Source organism: Amblyomma maculatum, chromosome 4 (assembly GCF_055883805.1).
Source record: "Amblyomma maculatum isolate TAMU_Amacu chromosome 4, ASM5588380v1, whole genome shotgun sequence".
NCBI lineage: Eukaryota > Metazoa > Arthropoda > Arachnida > Ixodida > Ixodidae > Amblyomma > Amblyomma maculatum.
In genome coordinates this window covers 196,891,430-196,908,326 of record NC_139347.1, presented here as the reverse complement: position 1 = coordinate 196,908,326, position 16,897 = coordinate 196,891,430, and the positions used below count along the sequence as shown (strand labels likewise).

Here is a 16,897-nt window from a genome sequence, read left to right as displayed (position 1 = left end):
TTTCACTGTACTGTAGCACGGTCTCCCAGCCATGTGAATGCGAAAGCAGAGAGCAAAGCAGATGCTGCAACGAGCCATTTGAAAAATATTCTGGCTGCAGAGAACTATAAGAGTTTTTTTAATGTTTATGCTGTGAAAACAAGCATGCACTTGTCTTCACCATGGAGCTTTTTTATTTGTAGCAAGTGACATGTCAAGCACACAAAAGCGTCTTTGAAACGTGGGAGTGACGCCACGAAGGTACCATTCACTATAAATGTTCTCAAGGGTGTTGGAGAGTTTGCAGGGCCAATTGCCAGTGTGCTGAAATTAAGGAAGACCAAGCTTAGCTAAAATGAAAAACATGGAGCCTGGCAGAAGACAGTGAAATGATGGAGGTAGAGGAGGAAAAGGCTACCTTTCAGGCCCAAACTGACCTGTGCCCAAGAATTTATCAGCACAGACATATGATCAAAAAGACATGCACAAGATAGCAGAATTGTGCTGCTCAGTGACGTGAACTCCAAACAAACTAGTGCTGGTGCTAACAACTTAAAAATCGTTTTCTGATGCAGTAAAAATTGGGAACGGAAGAATGGCAAGTGTATAGGGCATAGAACATAGAATTGCTTATGTAGGAAGGTTGAATTCGCGCAACATGCAGGATACAGATAGCACACAGCTCTGCAACAAGACTGCAAGAGCTGTGGCTTGGCTAGTCTCCTGTGCCAAGAACTTGCATGTTTCCATTTCATGTTTCCCACTTCTTTCTAAGTTTTTCCACATGGGAATGAATATGTCAGTTGGTGGTCAGTATTGTGTGCCTTTTCTCATGCCGTTTACTTAATGTCCTGTTCTCCTATGTTCTCGAATTCGCACCAACTTGTCCAAATGCACTCTGTTGTTTTGCTTCGTCCATTACTAGTCAACTTTTAACTGCTAGTATATGCTTTTTGGCGACCTGATACCATATTTACTCAAATGTAGCGCAAGTATCTTCCAAGATACTTGTCTCTTAAAGGCTGCCCTCGCAGGCCAAAAATGGCGCCGTGGTGAAGCCATTTTGAATTCGTCACCACTAAGTTTCAGTTTCCAATTTTGCGATGTTATGTCATCAACAGTACCAGGGAATCATAATTAGCTAAATCCAAATCCATCGAAAATCAAAATGTTGCACTTTGTAATTTGTTACCACCGTTATTCTGTGCTTGTCCTATTGTTTGCATTAGGTCAGTGCGGTTGCTTTCATTGTTACTCCAATTCGCACAATGGCAATGGGTCATGTAGAGCACGACGGTCATTTCAAGAGAAAAGTGTCACTAATAGCTGAAAAGGTTGGAAATTCTGAAGCAGCTCTACGACTGGACGTGAACGAATCAACCATACACGAGTCTTGGTACCAGAGGGAGTTGATTTTTAAATGTGAGCCTGACTGCAAAGACTCATAGGCCTCACTATCTCCGTCACATCAAAGTGGCAAGAAAAGGTGATGGACATAATTCAGCAGAGCAACTGCCTCATGGGGATCAGCGTCGAGCTGATCTGCGAGACATTGTTCAGCAGGTAGGGATACCTCTGGTGAGCTTTAAAGCATCTCTTGCTTGGCCCAATTATTTATGAGAAGGAACGGTTTTTCTCGGCTGCGAATGACTTCAGTATTGTAGAAGTTGACAGGAGTCTGAAGAAAAGCCAATTAATTTTCGGCACTTTTATCAACCTGTGTCTTTGGGGATGCATATTGGCAGTGCCAACCAGACTGCCATGTATCCTGCTAACGCCAATTGCCACGGCTGCACGCCGTACAGCTGACCCTGAAGTGCACATTAGCACCGCTAGTAATGAAAGACCGGACAGATGGTGATGCTAGCATGGCTGGCAGATGGGTGCAGGCTGCCACCGTATGTCATTTTCCAGCACAAGGCAGTACTGAAGGGGACAGTCCCCAAAAAATTTTACTATCACTGGGTGGAGACATCACTAGTGGTTGAAGGGATAAACATTGCGTGGTGGCATCAACCAGGCATGCTTGTTCACCCTGTGTCAATCCTGGTGTTCGATTCTTTTCGTGGATATCCGAATCTCGAGGTAAGGAAGGAGCAGGAGGGTACGAAAACCTACCTTATTTATTCCCAGAGGGATGACATCTGCTGCCATTAAACATCTATCAAAGTAAACAGTTTATGGAGCGGGTGCGGAAATATATCTGGGTAAGCGGACCGTGATGCCAATACCTCATAGCGGCAGCCAACTGGTGCTGCAAATGTATCAGCTCACGGTAAGCGAAGCTGGACCTTTAAAATGCTGATAAAAGTGGCAACCTCGCGCACAAAGCAGCCAGGAAAAAACAAAAACACGATGTACGATCTATTTTGTATAGAAATACAATTAAGACATATTTATACATGCCAAATCAATATGCAGGGCTGTACTGGTTACCCATGTACAGTTGGTATATTTGTGTTGCACAAATACAACCAGCAACCATTGGTGTAGTTAACCAATATGACAAATATATCCATGTATCAGACCAATACCTATTGTCTATTAGACCAATTCATATTCCTAATAGCCCTATACAAAGTCAAATAAATCCAAATAGAAATCCCAATGAACCAATAAATGTTCTGTATTGGACTCATAGAGATCCGTATTGGAATTTTCACTAGGGTGCTGCCATTAAACGTCTGTCAAAGTACAATCGACGACCGATTTTTCGGACATTTTCCCGACCCCTGGACATACTTTATAAAGTCAATGTATTACGCTACTCAAAATTTCGGACACTCTAAGGAGGGCTATTCGATTTTTCGAACATTCCAAGCATCAGCCGGGCCAACTGCCACACATTTTGAGCGATGTCACCGCCATCTTGTTTGTTTACTTTTTCCTTCGATAGCCTCGAAACCGGTGCTGGCCTTGCGTGCCGCTCCTCAGCTAAACTGACGCCAGATCGAGGCTATATTATTTGCCAAGCAGCTTCCGTTTCCGGGATGTCGCTGCTCGCCACCGGAGTGTTTTTTTTTTTTTTCTTTTAGCGTGATCGCTTCGACTGCCTGTTCCTCTGCGTGTTTGCCGAGCTTAACGAGTAGGCCAAGCCGCGGTTGTGCTGATGCGAGAACTACATTCTGTCGCTACTGTGGCTTGCATTTAATTGAATCGGCTTCAGTTCTTCAAGACGCTGTTTCCGGATTTTATAAGTATTTTTTTTTTTTTTTTTTTTTGTGCAACGCGGCAGAGAGAAGGCACTCAACGGAGTCGGTGTTGTGATCCAGTGGTTGGTAGCAGCAGTGATGTGCCTCGACAGTGGGAAAACGGGAAAACCTGCTCTGTCGATTTGCTTGGAGCACTTAGTATGCTCGCTGATGCGTGAAAGTCGATGGCACCCACAACGCTGCGCAATTGCTTCCGCCAAGTGGGATTTGTGCTGAACGACAAATTCGGCTGCCTTGGACGAGGAGAGCGTCGTCGAGCAGCTCTCAGTCAGTGAGCAGCTCATTCACGACCTTCGCATTGCTGGTGTCGAAATTCCATCGGCCGTCTCATTTTGAGAGTTCACAAACGTGGACCACGAGTTGGAACTGTGCGCAGGGTTCACAGATGCAGAAATTATTCACCAAGTGCTTGTGGAGTCTGAGAGCGACGACGATGATGACTCACCTGCAGCAGCGCAGCCGATGCAAGCTGAGCTGATGCAAGCGTAATTCAGGCGGACCTGTTAGTATGGAAGCGGAGCGTGGTGCAGAAAAGCATTCATGACTTTTTCCAGCCTCAAAGTGAAGAATAGGAAATAAATAGATCTTTTTTGGTGCACATTTGTTTTTTCGGACTGCTCGATTTTTTGGACATTTTCGTGGTCCTTTGAGAGTCCCAAAAATCTGTCGTCGACTGTAAACAGTTTATGGACTGGGTGCGGAAATATATCTGGGAGATGCCTGCCGTGATGCCATCTGGAAGTATTAAGTGATTGTGTGCACTGCATATTGCCAAATGGGTTTCTGTTGCTTGATATAGCCAGCCTTGTGATGTATTCAGTTGCTGTTTTCAAGAAGTGCTCTGTGTCTAATCATTGCAATGGCAAAGGGGACAATCAGAAGGAGAACTTGCTTACCGAGAACTCTGCCTCCGATAGTAGAGAAGATGATGAGCACATTTTTCATGAGGCTATCTATATATGTGCAGGTCATGAGGTGTACCTACTAAATATACCTTTTCAACCACTGGTCTCGGATTGCACAAAAGTATGATAAAGTTCAATGAGCAAGCAACGTATTCCAAATATTATTAGTGGTATGAAGAAATTGTGAAAGTCATGGAGAACTGCCTCATTAAAACAGAATGTTCCTTGGCTGCAATCGATCATTTTTATTATTCGATGACGCACATTGCCTTTATTCCTGCCATGCATGTCCAGGCTATGCGTGCCGGCATGAAGTGTGAACCGCAGATCGAACGCACGGCAAAGGACCCAATCTAACCGTGTGGATGCCGTCATCTGAGATAGGTTCGCGCATCCGGCTACAGATAGCTTTGCTTTTCTTTGTGTTCGATACTTCGCTTTGCCACTGGAGTACCACGTTCATTCTGATACCATCTGGCGCAGCGCAGTTTCTCATATGGCATCAGCGGTTGCTCCCGCGAGGGTGAAGCGAGCGCTCAAACCTCCCCGACAGCGCTTTGATCCTGCTTCCTTCATAGCCGTGTTATTGACATTTGGTTGCCGTGAACTTCATTGCACATGCGTTGAACAGGTACCCAAGAGGCATTGCATCGGCCATGAAGCTGCTCTTTAATTGGCCAGACGAGGCAACAATCCGCTAGAAGCGCGCCCGGTGCGCACTCCGGAGTGGCGAGCTCGCCGTGTCACTTCTCTGTTTGCTCGGAAATGGAGTTATTTGTTTAGTGAGCGTTACAAAAGTTTCTACCTGCTCAGAAGTTGGGGTATAAATATAGAAAAAGAAATATCTAAGGATTGGTGCCTTTTAATGCTGATTTAAGTGGGAAATTATCAGCTCGTGCGCTGGGGCTCCATAGGCACGCCAGCAGAACCGGCGGAGAGGATGGCCCCCAGAGCATGTGCTGCTCCTGGCGGCTGCCCTCTCTTCCGGTCACACTAAGCAGCCGCGCACTCACTGCAGCACCTCTCTTTCTTCCACCGTGAGGCCTACCAAGCATTAATTATCTGTAGTAATAATCTTTTATTTTGCAGACTAATGCAGGGTTTGTAATTGTTTGGGTAACATTTGCATTGTGTAGAAAAAGTATTTGACGTGATGCTCACAGCCACAATGTAATGAAGCATAATTACAAGGCGGCCGTCAACTGTGCAGATATCTCCTTACCATAATAGGAGTGCCATCTGCAGTCTACATTAGCGGGGCAAGGCGTAGGGCACCACAGGCAAAATGTAGCAAGACAGTTCATGAAACAGAGCCAAGAGCATCCGGGATCCGGTGTAGAACAAGAGAAAGAAGATGGCTGCACAGTATGAAAAAACACATAACAAGGGCAGAGGGAGGTCCTCAGTTCGCAAGCCGAGCCATCATCTTCGTCTGGGCCCCAGCTATGTGCAACATTGTTGTAAATTACTTATTTTTGGTGAGGCCAGTATTCCGTAACTGAAGTAAAAATTTAGGGATATCTTGTGGAACAGAGATGCGGCATTCCCCATGTTCCGACTCTAGCAGGGGCCCTTGGATAGATTGTTAGTTGTTGCCAGAAGAAGATGTCATTGGAAGTAACGCAAATGCTTCAATTCTTTATACTTAGTGGGGATCCGCCCACTCTAAATTTGCTTTCCTGTGTGCAGAATCCGACTTGCAGGAGTTGGTGAAAGCCATTGCTGCGTTCCACTAATTTCGCTTTAAATGTGTTCCTTTCAGCACTTAGCCACACATGAAAAGCGACAGTGTTTTCTGCGAGAACAAATCTTGCCCATAGGAAATTACTAGCGCATTTTCTGCTTCTAGTTGCAATAATAGTGCCGATTTGATGTCTATTTTATTTTTTTGTGGAATTGAACATTAGAATGTTGGCCCAATACTTCATACCAAATTGTTGCAAGTCAAATGTCGATTGAAATTTCAAAAATGTTTTGCATTGTCAGTTCCGTACATATTTCTTGAAGCAGTTGTAACATTGCGTTTGTATTAATTTCCAATTTTGTATGCACAGGCGCACCTTCGATCATTTGATCTGGTGTGCCTCACCACACAGGCATTCTGTGCTGTTTTTTGCTGCTTGTATTGCCACCAGCTATCATCTAAAGCTTCTTTGCTCCCCCTTACTGTCGTCTATAGAAACAGGGCTCGGAACTGCGCCGTCACCCATGGTTCATGGCCACCCTGGCTGAACTCTGCGACGGCCTGCACCAGCAGCAGCAGCGCCATTTGACATTCCCTCACCCGGCAGTCACGCCGAGTGTCGCCATCACCGTGCAGCAGTAATGCCACACGGCATTGGCATGCCCAGAAAGGATGGGGTTCGTGCACCAAGATGACTGTGAAGAGAAACTTTTATTGCAAACCATAAGTCATTGTATGAAAGATAATACACATTTTCCTCTGAGAGACGCTTTTCAATAAATAAGACGCGCACAATGAACAGGTCTCTGCAAGGGAGGGCAGAGTGTCTGCTGCAGCATTGAGAGTTTTGCGGTGTGGCCCACTTCACACAGAGAGGCATGAAGACTTCCATTGACTAGTGCGGGGAAAAACAGAACACGCTTTCCAACTATGGGCATTCTCTCCTAAAACTTCAGCAAAATGTGCTCATTGTAAGCTGTTAATGAGAGCTATTTAAGTGTCTTAGAGACTGGTGGTTACAAGCATTAAATATGCATTATCTAGATGTGGCAATTTTGTGAAAAAGAACAGATGCCTTGCAATATAACAAGCTTTGTGGAACCATTTCAAAACACTGCAGACACAAATGAAGACTGGGCAAGCGTTCGCTGTGTTTCATGCAGTTTCCACAAAATTTGTTACCAACTAGCACTGCTCTCCATGTGATATAGCAGGTTAGTTTCTGCCACACTTCTTTGTCATTCCTGGCTTCAGCTCTCTGGTAGTGGCACGCCCACTTGTAAAGCACCTGCATTGTGATTCTTCTCTGTCGGCCAGAAAGTCGAACGCCATGTTATGTGCCTGGGTGTTTGTGTATGTGCCTATACGGCCCACCGGTCTTCCACTCACTTACAAAAATACACTCTGTGGATTGCTTTTTCGCATCCCCAAGGCACTCTCATCTCACATGAACGCTCCACAATCGCGCGGGCGCTCTTCTCTAGGCACATCTGACACAACTAAGCTGTTCTTTTTGTCTGGGGACTCGACCACCGGTGTCGAGAAACATGGGAGCACAGTTGCGACAGGGTGGGCAAAAACAAACTGTACATGCAGAAGTGTAACTTTAGCAGAAATTTTGGCACACAATGCAGGCAATTTTTGAGTTTCTCTCCTTAAAAGGAAAACAAAATCTACAGGTGACAATAAACTTTGGTGTGAGAGTGAATAACTTAAAAAATAAAACCTTCCAGCACTGCTTTCTGATGACCAACTGCACAATGAGGCGATGCGGACTGTAGAGGCGTGAAATCAGACCGAGTCTTTGCTGGCTATCATGACTTCAGAAAAGTCCACAGTAGCAAGCCTTGAAACTCGCTTACTGTCCAGAAATTAAATAGCGTGAGAACAGTGTCACCTTGGAACAACTTTCAGTACCAATTTCTGAAATTTTTTGTGAGACGCAATATGCATACCTCTGAAACCCGGTATACTACGCAATGCTCTTAGCATTTGACTTCGAAAACGCCCTTGTGGGTTACCTGTGGCCATCCTCCTTTGGGAAGCCAGCAACTTCCGTCTAATTTCACGCTTCTAGGCAGGTCGTCAATATACAGATGGAGTCGTTTGTTCGATGCAAATGGCAGCTCTCGGCCACTAAAACACAATAGACAGCAAACAAAGACATGCTGGACAAAAGACTCATTTCACAATTTGTCTAAGCAGACATTTACCATTGCATTACAGGGGCAAAATGGCATTTAAATAATGTTTGCACCAACAACAGCTGTACAGTTCTTGAGGGAGAAAAAAAAACATGAAAACATGCTGCCTTTGGTGTTCAGCTGTCATCTTGAAGCACCCTCTTTCATCACCGAAATATTAGCCTTTCACTGCGTCCATCCAAGTTTTAAAGAAGGAGGGGGCTGTTCTCATGCAAGAGTACTTTGCATAAAAGATGGTGCTGCAGTTCACCCCTGCAACGGGACGCAACAAAAGCTCCATTCAGACATGGTCAGATCACTTTTCAAAACTCTTGGTCTTGGGTCAGAGAAATGGATGAGATTTAACTAGAATTTCAGCTAGGAACAGTGCAAAGCAAAACAGACTGGTTGGTCTCTCCAACAAGTTACACTCTGCACGAGAACAGATGTAGCTCACTGCTCTGCGGTACTGTTTCTCCACACTAGCAAACATGCTACACGCCACTTCAACCATTGACAGTAAGAGGAAGACCAGACAGCGCAAATAGACGAAGAAATGCAGAACATGAAAACGAGCACCACATATGTACAGAACATCCCCTCAAGCCCCGCCCAGCAAGTCTTCCCTGGATCCACCCCGCACCAAGAGAGCCGTGTAAACTTTGCGCAGACTGGAATGTTCCGGATGCCACATGGGTGTGTGTCCAATCACTAACTCTGCTAGCCAAGATGGGGTGGCACTGCCATTCAATGTGACGGGACTGCACAAGACCATGCAGACAGCTGTCAGCGACATGAACACCGCACAAAGTTTGGCGGTGGTTGTGGCAGCTGAGGACTCTCTGCAGAAAGACCACTCATCGATAGGACACAAATGTGGCCTGATATTCTATGCAACAGCAAAATCCAGGCTCAGATGCGTAGCAGATCAGGGGAAGTCATCGTGGTGTCAGGAGCGACGGGTGTCTTGTCGTATTTACAGTTGACGGAAGTGCTGGCCCCGAGAGCCGTCCTAGAAAAGGACGGTCCTCAAGAATCCTTGCTCTTGGGAGTGGCATCACAAGGAGTAGCCTTCTTGCACTCGCCCAGCCACTGTGCACGCCTGAGCTTGTGGGACTGTTGGAGGGAAAGAATGCGCACTTAGCAAGGCATGCAAGCAGAGAGAGTCATGTCGACTCAGAAGACTCTCATCTGAATACTACAATGTGCTGATGAAAGTGCTGCTTTTTTCTATAGTGACATTGATTGAAAATTGCGCAATACAACCTTCACTTCTTGTGTGTTATCCAAAGCAGCACGAAATAATACATGAGCCCCGTGTAAGGCTGGACATCGCCGACACTGTGCCAGTATTGGGCCCATGGTTTTACAGTCGGAATTTATGCTTAGACAGCCAAGAAAAGCAGCTTTTTCATTTTATCAACATTCATTGTGCTTTAGATGCTAAATAAAGTGGAGCTGGCTATGCAAGGTACCAGAGGGTTGTATGTATTCCCCAACTGCAGACTGAAGTGCTAAGAATGCTGCACTTTACGTTACACATAACCAAAGCTAGCTGCTTTTGCTATCATTCCCAGTAATGCTGCACTGGAAAGCCAAATGGGGTAACGGCTCCTGATGGACCATTAAGGAGAGCGTACTCACAGCAGCCAGATCTCTGCTCCAGACTCCATCACAGCTGCCATTGCAGTGCAGGCAAGGACGGTGAAGGGCATAGCCACCACACTCGGCACAGTCCAGGGATGCATGGTCTTCATACCAGCTCACTCCACATCTGCACAACAAAGAACACACACACTGCTTTTGACATAAAAACAGAAGGTAATCCTATTTTTGTTCTGCATGGACTTTTTCTTTTTTGTAACCCATTTCAAATCATTGTGTAACATTGAAATGCTGATTAAATGGAATGGGTGGAAGTTATGTACAAATTCCATGACTTATGGTAGGACGCTTTTGCAGGGTTCTATGCACTGCACAGACTTTAGCATCCAAGGTATCTTCCTGTAGCCGATTTTATGCGCTTTTCTCTCCATAAAAACTTGAATCTAACCTCAGCTGCCTACTGCAGCTGCTATAGCCCCACCACCCGAACGAAAATGATGCAAGGTGCTCACGTGAAGCAGGAGTTGTAGTGGCTCTTGAGGCCCTCCAGGGTGACCACGTCGGCCCCTTGCATGGGCATCTGAGCCAGGTCTTCTATGCTGTCCCAGACACTGTCCTGGAGGTCCGAGCAGCGTGCCAGAGAGTTGTGTGACAGTGTCACCAGCACGGGATCCGACTTGGAGTGCCGGATGCACAGGTCTGCAAGGAGACCAACAAGAACAGAATGCGGGAACGTGAGCATGAGGAGTCCCGTTTTTCCAGAATATTTGCATTGATACTTTCGTACGTGATATTGGCAACGGAGTCAAGAAAAGGTACACCACAAGGGGCCAAATATAGGTTACCTGCTGTTCGGTCTAGCAAGTTGTTAGTGCTTTCATAACAGATTTTGTGTTGGCAATGAAAGAAAGGATAATTAATTGCTGCAGATATAGATTAAATATGCCACTGGGACTAATGCTTAATTAAGCAAGTTTTGCAATAAAACAAAACTGTGATATCCAAATATGTATGATGTCATATAAAACATTTTTTTTCTTATGTGCAGGCAAAATCATTGGAATGATGATATGCAAGTGTTGCAAAGCTACCGCTGTCTTATTACTGGCAGGCCATTTCAGAAACTCCTTATGCACTTTCCAGGCAGCATTTTATACTGGATTTGGAACCCTTTTTACCGCATGCCCAACTTAATCTGCAATTTCAAATTTGAGAGATGCAGCGCCAGACTTCAATCGGCTGTCTATCATTCCATTTCGCTTTCTGGCATGCCATTGCTTAGAACAGAAGCTTTCAATGGAATGTTAGCAAGGCCTGCCTGGCAGAGACGGGAAAAGTGCACTGGTGGAATCCAGTTTGAACCGGTATGTCTGCAGCAAGCCAACAGTGCAACTAAGCTCTGGGAACACCTGCTTGTCTGATCCTGCATCAATCAAACCTCCATAAGTCCTCCAATGTGCAGGTGTACTATGCGAAACATCCTTGCTTACTGTCCACTTAGCTCTTGCCTGCAGAACTCTGGTTGTTCATTGAGACGGCATGTCGCCCTGCCCCTCTCTACATGTCTATCATTCAAGCTGCTTTTGTTCTTTTGATGTCAGTTAGTCTGGCTTATTTGTGAACGCTATCAGTCTCAAATTTTGCATTCCTTGCAGGCCAGTGACACATCGCTTGAATAAAGTCAAGCCTCCAGCATTCTGCAATAGGGGTGTAGCAGTGCTCTATTATAGTGCAGCTGCTATCCGATCCCCCCAACACAATCTATACTGACCCCTGAATCCCAGCATGACCTGTCATCCCATATCTGTGTACCAACATATGTCTGTTGTTTTCGAGGTTTGAACGAGGAACGTGATTTAGTTCAGTCATTTGACTGAGAAGGAATTTTCATTTGAACGGCCAAACTGAATTTCTTTTAGTTCTATGCGACACTGGCGCGTCTGAACATTTTTTTTTTTTACTCCACACTAATTAGCCCTGCCATACGAACAAATCACGGACGTTTAGTTGCGAAGTCCCCAGAACGGCGCATTGGCGCGGTCGCCGCCTCGTTAACCGTGCGTTTAACATGGCGCGCGAAGTTTGACCTCCAAAGACTATGACATTCAACCACGCACATTCGGCGTCTCGTTAACCGTGCGTTTAACATGGCACGCGAAGTCTGACCTCCAAAGACTATGACATTCAACCACGCACATTCGGCGTTTAACAGCGCACAAAGATACGGCTCATTCCCTTGACCTTCCCGAGGGGATTTTCATCGCCGAGGCACAACGCCTGCGCCAGCTCTCGCGCCAAGTCTAGCAGCCCGTTTCGAGCCGCGCCCTCGACCAAATTGGCGCGCTCGCACACGGGGCGCCCCAACTTTTGACGGCAGCGGGCGTTCCAGACACACTGACTAAACCCGGGGGCGTGGCACGCGCCCGGGTTGCTTATTTTTGCTCCTTCCTGGACGCCTCAGTCCGAGGCTGATAAAGACGCTGGCGCAAGAGAACCCCCGCTCTATTGTCTCGCGTCCCTTTCTTTTCACTCGATTCATCCCACGGTACAGGCATATCGGGCACCGCCTCGTCGTCCACGACCATTTCTGTGAAACGAGAACGAAGGTGGAAGAGGCGCTGAAGTTTAAAAAGCTGCAAAAAAAAGAAAAGTCCAACTCGGCAACGCGTAGTCCCAGGAGTGTTCCCCCCTGCTTCTACTGTTGCGCCTCATCTCAGAGATTGAAGGCGAGGGTTGGTTCGCTCTCCCGCGTGGAACTTGAATGGTGTTCACAGGCGGGCGCGACGACCCCGTTTTGGGGCTGGCACATCCATGGCAGCCCGCGCGTTGTCCTGGTCTCACCGGCCTCGTGCTTTCCTTCTAATTTTATGCCAGGCTACGTAGCACAACCTGTCCTGCGACCAGGAGAAGGTTCGTCGTCCGCGCGAACACAGCTTAATAATTGTACTGGTGGTTAGAACAAAGGGACGAGGTGATATGGCCTTTGCTACAACGTGGGCAGTGTTTACTTCTAACTAGGGCTCATGAGTAGATGGGGGTCCGAATCTATGTAGATCTTCACTGATGGCGCTGGTTCCGGGGAAAACAGCAGATGTGATTTTGAAGAGCGTAATATCCGGGCGCCGCTCTTCCATAGCAGAATGTCCTTCATTCTGTGCTCTCAGCCGTACTATAATATAATTTACGGACGTTGCGTGAAAGCACAAATTCCTGCAGAGATTGTTCTAAAATGCATCTTCTACTTCCAGATCGCGAATGCCACGATCGAAGCGAACCTCGGTTCATGTACACGCGCCCAAACAAAACAAAGCTGGCGCCTGAGCGACGGGCGGCTGCGCACATGAACGGCCGCCACACAGCTGCCGTTTCTCTAACGCCAATGATCGCTGGCGGCGCCGGTTTAACGTCGCCGTCTCGGCGGGGTTTGCTGTATGCACTGATTAATATATGTGTAGCCTCCTCCGCGATCTCTGCCGTGCGTCTGATCCCGCCTCGCGGAAAGCTAGATAGTGGGCGACCATCCGAAAGATCTAGGTCGGCCGAGGGATTGCGCAATACTCCCGCACGTTTTACCTCTTACAGCGCTTTCCTACCTCTTTTCTTTTTTTTAAGAGACGGGCATGGAAAAGAGCAAGCATCTAATTTGACCCCCCCCCCCCACCCCCCCTCGGTTTTCCCGCCGTCGCTTCAAGTATACTTCAAGGAACACAAAGTTTCTAGAACAAAAAGGAAAATAGACTACGCGAGTGACGCGCTTTAGCTCGATCAAGTACTGAAACCGATTGGCGTTAGTACGCATGCAACGGTTACAGGCAGCTCGTTGACAATGTTACCAACGCTTTTCTAGCGGTTTTGGCTGAGCCACTGTTTAAAACAGCAGCGGGATCGGGGGAGTGAAGTAGAAAAGGAGGGCGACGATACGGTGTGAAACGACACACACACACAAAAAAAAAAAGCGTACCGTGGTGCACTAGGCGCTGGCGTACGTCGCATAGAGACGACGACCTGGATTCGGCCGAGCTTCCAACCATCGCGTACCCTACAGTCTCTTCGTGAACACGGCGGCTTTCGGGGCGGGCTGCGGTTCGTCTTTCGTCGAAATGAGACGTCCTCTCGCAATAAGCGCGAAAACTGATGTGAGTCAACGCAGGACACGTCGCATGCACACGTCCTACTGAGCAAAGTTGGTTCCGTGCCCAAGCCGTTGTGGTCTGGTGGTATGCCGTGGTGCTGACTAAATCAGTGACTCAGGGGAAGCGCTTTAGACTGAACATTTGGTGGCGGGTCGTGTGCAGACAATATCGGCTTTTTGGGCGCGCTGCTGATACCGCGGTTCGGTTTGCTGTGTGTTTAGATAAAACAATTATCGCTTGAACCATAACAGTCTACAAACAGCTTTCGCGCGCCACACATTTAGTTTCTGGGCTCACACGAGATTGATTCCCAGCACTAATTGCAGGCATCTTTTATCGTTTTTTCTATATCCTGTTTTAATTGAGAGAGATGGAAGAAAAAAAAATATCTTTGGACTTGAAGGAATGAGAGAAAAAAATGTGGTTTGCCTACATCTGTCTTTACGGCGAACATTGGGGAAAACGAAATTCCCGCCAGTTCATTTCATCTTGGGCAGCACCAGGAAACATGAGAACTTGAAGCTCATCTCTATCTCAGTGGTGCGTGCCCCCGTCGGTGGGCCACCCACTGACCTCGGGGCTTTGTCAATATTACCCCGACTGGCAGATCGCACCTCTTGGAGACGCGCGCCATCGGGTACAACGAACCCGCTGCAGACAACGGCTCGAATTGCGCGCCCACCCTAACCGTCGTGTGTATTTTCAAGGCCGCCGTCGCGTTCCTCTCAAAACGAAATCAACGAACGGGTGCGTTGATTAGCATATGCGTAGTGGAAACTGCTGACCAAAATGTCCGCATTCTTTTTTATCTCATTCTGCAAGATCCTCCGCGCGCATCAGCTCATCACTAGTCGGCTGTTCCCATAGTTTATTATGTTGCTCCTGCAGTCTAGCGGCACGCGTAGCTTACATGGCTTAGCAGCAGGCCACGTATGCTGCGTGCGCGGTGACGTTGAATGCCGCCGCCGGATCTTGCCAAATGCACCCGAAGCCACGCGCGCCGCTACCTGAATTCGCGGACGAAGCACGCGATGATAGTCTCCACGCCGCGGAAATCAAAAGTGTACCAGGTCTTGCAGCACCCCGTACTTTATTTTCCACGCCTTACGCATGGTGTTTTTCAAACTTCGCGGTACAAGGGTGCAGAATTATACGCATGAAAAAGACAGCGCGGTAAGCTGCGGGGAAAAAGATCTCTGTATCCGCTCCTACTTGAGTGTCACGCGAAGTAAAGCACGATGTTGCGCCCGCAGCAAGGTGTATACTAGGGAGTTCCGCATCCGAAGTCAACTCGCAGGGTAACTCGACTGTCATTCCATTCAAACGCCTCATTCTTTCCTTATTGCATTCAGCAGATAATTATCGCATAGTAAGGCCTGTTAGAATTCTGCGCACCCCCACATTTACAATCGACATAGGCGGGAAATTGATTATGTGAGCCTCACCTTTTTTGAAGACCGCTGTGCGCGATTCATGCAGCGCTGGGGACGGGTAGCTCACTAGAACTCCAGTAGCCATTGTATTCCACGTGTTTGACACAGTCGCAGGGAGCAGACGAACAGAAGAGACAGGTGGCTGGGTCACAGCGCAGCTTTCCGGCAACAGGGTTGATTCAGAATAATCCGAACAGGTCGAAGTGTCGCGAATGAACTGCTTTCGGTTTCCGCAATCGACCGTGAAAGCAACGCGGAGAACTTGGCGACGACTGAGGAGGAACGCCTCGGAGCAGACGATTCATTTCGAGCGCGCTGCTAGCGCCGCGATGCGGTGGCTTGGGGCGGCGCGTGCGCAGTCGCGCGTGGCGCAACCGCGCGTGCGCCGAGACCCGCACCTGACCGATCGCGCCTGGTTTTCCCCTGGTGAAACAGGACGGCATCCTCTCTCGCGCCGACGTCGCGTCGTCTACTGCTCGTGCTCTTCAAACGCTCGCGGCGCTTGCGCTACGTCGACGACGCCAGTGGCTGGATGAGCGCTTCCCGAGAACTTGAGCCTTCCTGGAGTCCCGAGAAGCGTGCAAGAAAAACGAAAGGGGCGACTGCCAGCTCAGATTTTTCGGGTTCGCCCGGAACATTCTGGTTTGATGCGGCGTCGTATGCTTACGCAGCTGCAATTTTCTTTTTTCTTTTTTTTTTTTTTTTTTATGCGCGCTGCCAAGTTCATTCGCTCTGACTGTCACCTATTTTGCTTTGGTTGCGGCGGTCGCTGATCGATACTCAACAGCGCAAGAAACGGGGAACGAAATATGTACGGAACGACCTCAGCGGCATCGATGCTGTCTTACTCCCGCATTTTTTATCATTTCCTACTATAGCGCGCTGTTCGTTCGTGGAGACCGGCAAAGTTCCCAGGCTTTCCGTTCTTTCGAGTGTCTTCTCGAATGATTTAAGATCGGTTGTTAGTACTTTTTCGTGTATTTGTTCAGTTACGGGGGGGAATCTTGGGAGGGGGAAATGTTTTAGCGTGCATTACCAATTTACAGCTTGTTCCCAAACGCGCGCGTACTGGCCCACTTTTTTCTCTACATTGTTAATTTCTTCTTTAGCAAGCATAAATACTGCTGCCGATGACAGGGGGTGCATGCACGTCAAGGCTCGATATCTCGTTCGGGAAACACGACTAGAAAAAAAAAAACACTTTTGTTTCATTTTTAGGGTTTAACGTTCCTGAGCTCTGGCTATCAAGGACACCGTATACTAGAAGGCTCCGCGTAATTTCTGCTGCTTGTGGTCCTGTAACGTTAAGCACCGGGAGTCATGCCTAACAATTGTGTGTAGCCTTCTGCCACGAACGAAATGGTAAGCCCATGAGCGTAGCTCGGTACGCTGCAAACAGTTTCCTCGTCAACCCTGCTACGAAGGCTAATCAACTTGTGGGGACATGTTCCACGTTTAGCAGCCGACTCTTTGCCTGAAAACAAACACATGTCACGCCTCTTCTTCCATCTTGATGGCGTGGCCTCTTTCGTTATGGTGTTTTGCTCAAACAAGTGCTAATGAAGGCTTGGTCGGTTTTTTGGGAGTTCCGAAGCGACTCAGGCTATGAGGCTGCCGTAGTGGAGGCCTCCGGATAAACTTCGACCACTTCGCAACTCCGACGATTTTTTGACCGTACTGGGTTAATGATTGATTTATATTGCTGAAGGCTTGGTCATCACAGTACATTACTTTTTTTTTTTTTTTTTTACAATACGCAAGCA

At 47.5% G+C, this 16,897-nt stretch overlaps 2 protein-coding genes across 3 annotated transcripts in view; one reads left to right on the top strand and one right to left on the bottom strand.

Moving 5' to 3' along the window:
* LOC146193957 (testis-expressed protein 10) overlaps positions 1-6,543 on the top strand; it is a 160,578-nt gene extending 154,035 nt beyond the window's left edge. The window contains exon 16 of the mRNA XM_084602907.1: positions 6,276-6,543. Within this exon, the coding sequence (XP_084459033.1) occupies positions 6,276-6,422 (147 nt within the window). The 3' untranslated portion in view covers positions 6,423-6,543. The remainder of the gene's footprint in view (positions 1-6,275) is intronic.
* Pino (protein pinocchio) lies at positions 6,473-15,432 on the bottom strand. 2 transcript variants are annotated; one of them, XM_084602908.1, is made up of 4 exons: positions 15,147-15,432; positions 10,081-10,267; positions 9,608-9,737; positions 6,473-9,079 (listed from the first exon to the last, which is right to left on the bottom strand). In XM_084602908.1, the coding sequence occupies exons 1-4, from the start codon at positions 15,217-15,219 to the stop codon at positions 8,993-8,995; spliced, it is 477 nt and encodes a 158-aa protein (XP_084459034.1). In that variant the 5' UTR covers positions 15,220-15,432; the 3' UTR covers positions 6,473-8,992. The 2 variants fall into 2 exon arrangements, with proteins under 2 accessions (XP_084459034.1, XP_084459035.1); XM_084602909.1 differs by lacking the exon at positions 15,147-15,432 and adding an exon at positions 13,530-13,997.
* Positions 15,433-16,897: the final 1,465 nt, after the last annotated feature.

Excerpts from the sequence above, each read along its gene's own strand:
- Pino (XM_084602908.1), bottom strand. The coding sequence starts at position 15,219 with ATGGCTACTGGAGTTCTAGTGAGCTACCCGTCCCCAGCGCTGCATGAA. Across the intron at positions 9,738-10,080 it reads CACTACAACTCCTGCTTCAC|ATGTGGAGTGAGCTGGTATG; the intron begins GTGAGCACCTTG and ends TTTGTTGTGCAG. Across the intron at positions 9,080-9,607 it reads GGAGCAGAGATCTGGCTGCT|TCCCACAAGCTCAGGCGTGC; the intron begins GTGAGTACGCTC and ends TCCCTCCAACAG.